Consider the following 3,232-nt stretch of genomic DNA (forward strand, 5'->3'; position numbering starts at 1 on the left):
GGCTGGGAATGAGAAGATTTCGGCTCTCTGGACACACCCACTTTGAAGTTGAGCTCTGTCACTTTTTGGGACTCAGCTCCTCCACGCCACAGCTGCACTGGAATTCAGCCAAACACCAGAAATCCAGGAATCTCCTCGGGATTCCCCTTTGGGAAGCAAACCCCAAACCTCAAGGCAAAACCACCACACAGCGGGGTGACCCCATAACCCCTGAGCGAGACAGGATCATTTTAGAGGTGGGGGAGAAACACCAGGGAAAATCCCTCGGGATCAGAAGCTCTGGATTTGGAATTTTTGGACTGATCCCTCTCTCTGCTCTGTCCCCACAGCTGGAGGGACAGCATGGCAGCCACGGCCGCCGTCAGCCCCAGTGAATACCTGCAGCCCGCCGCCTCCTCCACCCAGGTGAGCCCAGCCCATCCTCACAGCTTTTCCCGGGATTCAGGAGCTCCTCCAAAGGCTCATTCCCACTCCTGATCCCAATTGTTCCTCCTCCCTGAGGATGTGGGGTGGCTTTGAGGTTTGAGCTGCCTCAAAAGCCAGGGTGAATCTCCCAGCGTGTTTTTAGGATTTTTCAATCCCAGGGATGGGATTTAAAAGATGATATCATCAGTGATAAAAGCAGTGGATGGTTTTTGGAGGAATTCTGTGAAAAATTAGGAATTTCTGCCCAGAAAGGTGGTGGAGTCACCTGGGGGTGTTTAAGGAGGGACTGGACAGGATTAAACCCTTTAAAAAAACTGTTCAAAACCAGGAATATTTTCCTGCATTCCTTTTCATTCCCAAAGCTGGAAAAACAGCAGGGAGATGGCGTGGACTGGGAATTGGGAGATTCTGGGCTGGAAATGGGAAGATTTCAGGGTGGAAATGGGAAGATTTGGGGCTGGGAATGAGAAGATTTGGGGCTGGGAATGAGAAGATTTGGGGCTGGGAATGGGAATATTTAGAGCTGGGAATGGGAATATTGCAGGCTGGGAATGGGAAGATTTCAGGCTGGAACTGGGAAGATTTGGGGCTGGGAATGAGAAGATTTGGGGCTGGGAATGAGAAGATTTGGGGCTGGAAATGGGAAGATTTGGGGCTGGAAATGGGAAGATTTTGGCCCTCAGTGCCATGCTTGGGGTGACAAAGTATCCCCCAGGTTGAACTGGACGATCACAAAGATATTTTCTAACCTCAGTTATCGGGGAATTCCACCGTCCTCTAAAGGCACAGCGGGTAATTAAGCAGCTCCCTTAATCAGGGGAGCCTCATTAGCTGTTCCTGCAGGTTCCTGGCACTAACTGCCCTGTCTCCCCAGGACTCCCAGCCCTCTCCCCTGGCCCTGCTGGCAGCCACATGTAGCAAGATCGGTCCCCCCGCCGTGGAAGCCGCCGTGACGCCGCCGGCCCCTCCGCAGCCCACCCCTCGCAAACTGGTGCCCATCAAACCCGCCCCGCTGCCCCTGGGCTCGGCCAAGAGCAGCATCGGCATCCTGTCCTCCAAAGGGAACCTCTTCCAGATCCAGGGGTCCCAGGTGGGCACCTCCTACCCCGGCGGGCAGCTGGTTTTCGCCATCCAGAACCCGGCCGTGCTCAACAAAGGCTCGCGCTCTTCCTCCTCCTCCTCCTCCTCCTCGTCCTCCTCGTCGTCCTCCTCCAACATCCAGTACCAGGCCGTGCCCCAGCTGCAGCCCGGCGGGGCTCAGACCATCCAGGTGCAGCCCAACCAGATCCAGATCATCCCAGGCACCAACCAAGCCATCCTCACGCCTTCCTCTTCCTCGCACAAACCCGTGCCCATCAAACCGGCGCCGGCGCAGAAAGCGGCGTCGGCAGCGGGCGGCGTGGTCAAACTGCCCGGGGGTGGCAACGTCACCTTGACCCTGCCCGTCAACAACCTGGTGAGCTCCGAGGCGAGCGGCCAGGCCCAGCTGCTCACGGACAGCCCTTCCAAACCCGGCAAAAAACCTCGGAAAAAGGCTCTGTCCCCGGCCCAGCCGGCCGCCGTGGCCGTGGCCGAGCAGGTGGAGACGGTGCTGATCGAGACCACGGCGGAGAACATCATCCAAGCCGGTAACAACCTGCTGATCGTGCAGAGCCCCGGCTCGGGGCAGCCGGCGGTGGTGCAGCAGGTGCAGGTGGTGCAGCCCAAGCAGGAGTCGCAGGTGGTGCAGATCCCGCAGCAGGCGCTGCGCGTGGTGCAGGCCGCCTCGGCCACGCTGCCCACCGTGCCCCAGAAATCCTCCCAGAACTTCCAGATCCAGGCGCCCGAGCCCACCCCCACACAGGTACAGCCTCCTTGGGATCTCTGCCCTGTTGTTTTCCCCCCTCTCCGATCCTCAGACAGGGTTTTAGGAGCTGGAGGGTTTTGTGAGACGTTCCCGCTGTGGTTTGGGTGTTGCTGAGTGAATTCCCTGGATGTTGGGAGCGCGGCCGTTCCCTCTGCAGGGATTTAGGAGCTCCACCTGCTTTTATAGGATTTGGAGGAGCTCGGTGTCCCTGAAACCTCCCCAGTGCCACGGCCGGGGTTGGGATGAGCCAGGGAGCTCCTGGGACACGAGGGGAGGTGGGAGAGGGGTTGGTGTCTTTGTGCTGCCTTGGGTGAAATCCAGGAGCTTTCTGCTTTCTCCAGGAGACACACAAAAGTCCAGGTTTACTTCCCGCTGAGGCTGGGGAGGGGCTGGGATGCATTTCCCAGACCAGCTGCGGCTGCCCCACCCTGGCAGTGTCCAAGCCCAGCTTGCAGCACCCTGAGCCAGCAGAAGAAATCCCTGGCAGTTAAAACAAGACAACCTCTAAAACCCCTCCAAATCCCAAACCATCCCACCATTCCCGGGCTGCGTGCATCCCTCCAAATCCCAAACCATCCTTCCTCCCCTCCAGATCTACTTCAAAACCCCCTCTGGCGAGCTGCAGACCATGCTGCTCCAGGAGACCTCCTCCGTGCCCGTGCCTCCACCTCTGGGCACGTCCTGCGGCAGCCCCGCGTCGCGCAGCCCCGGCCCCGGCCGCAAACCGGCCCCGCGCAAGGAGCGGCCGCTGCCCAAGATCGCCCCGGCCGGGGGCATCCTGAGCCTGAACGCGGCACAGCTGGCAGCAGCTGCCCAGGCCATGCAGACCATCAACATCAACGGCGTCCAGGTGCAGGGAGTCCCCGTCACCATCACCAACACCGGAGGTGGGTGGTGGGAATTGGGGATGGGGGAGGGTGTGGGCAGCTCAGGGAGGGTGGGAATGTGGGATGGAATCGT

General features: G+C 59.4%; 1 protein-coding gene across 1 annotated transcript in view; it reads left to right on the forward strand.

The window, feature by feature from the left end:
- Positions 1-3,232, forward strand: part of SP2 (Sp2 transcription factor) — a 20,496-nt gene that overhangs the window by 6,092 nt on the left and 11,172 nt on the right. Inside the window, exons 2-4 of the mRNA XM_019005465.2 lie at positions 330-405; positions 1,301-2,269; positions 2,865-3,159. Coding sequence (XP_018861010.2) covers positions 343-405; positions 1,301-2,269; positions 2,865-3,159 — 1,327 coding nt within the window. The 5' untranslated portion in view covers positions 330-342. The remainder of the gene's footprint in view (positions 1-329; positions 406-1,300; positions 2,270-2,864; positions 3,160-3,232) is intronic.

The sequence above is a fragment of the Parus major genome, unplaced genomic scaffold (genome assembly GCF_001522545.3).
Source record: "Parus major isolate Abel unplaced genomic scaffold, Parus_major1.1 Scaffold382, whole genome shotgun sequence".
NCBI lineage: Eukaryota > Metazoa > Chordata > Aves > Passeriformes > Paridae > Parus > Parus major.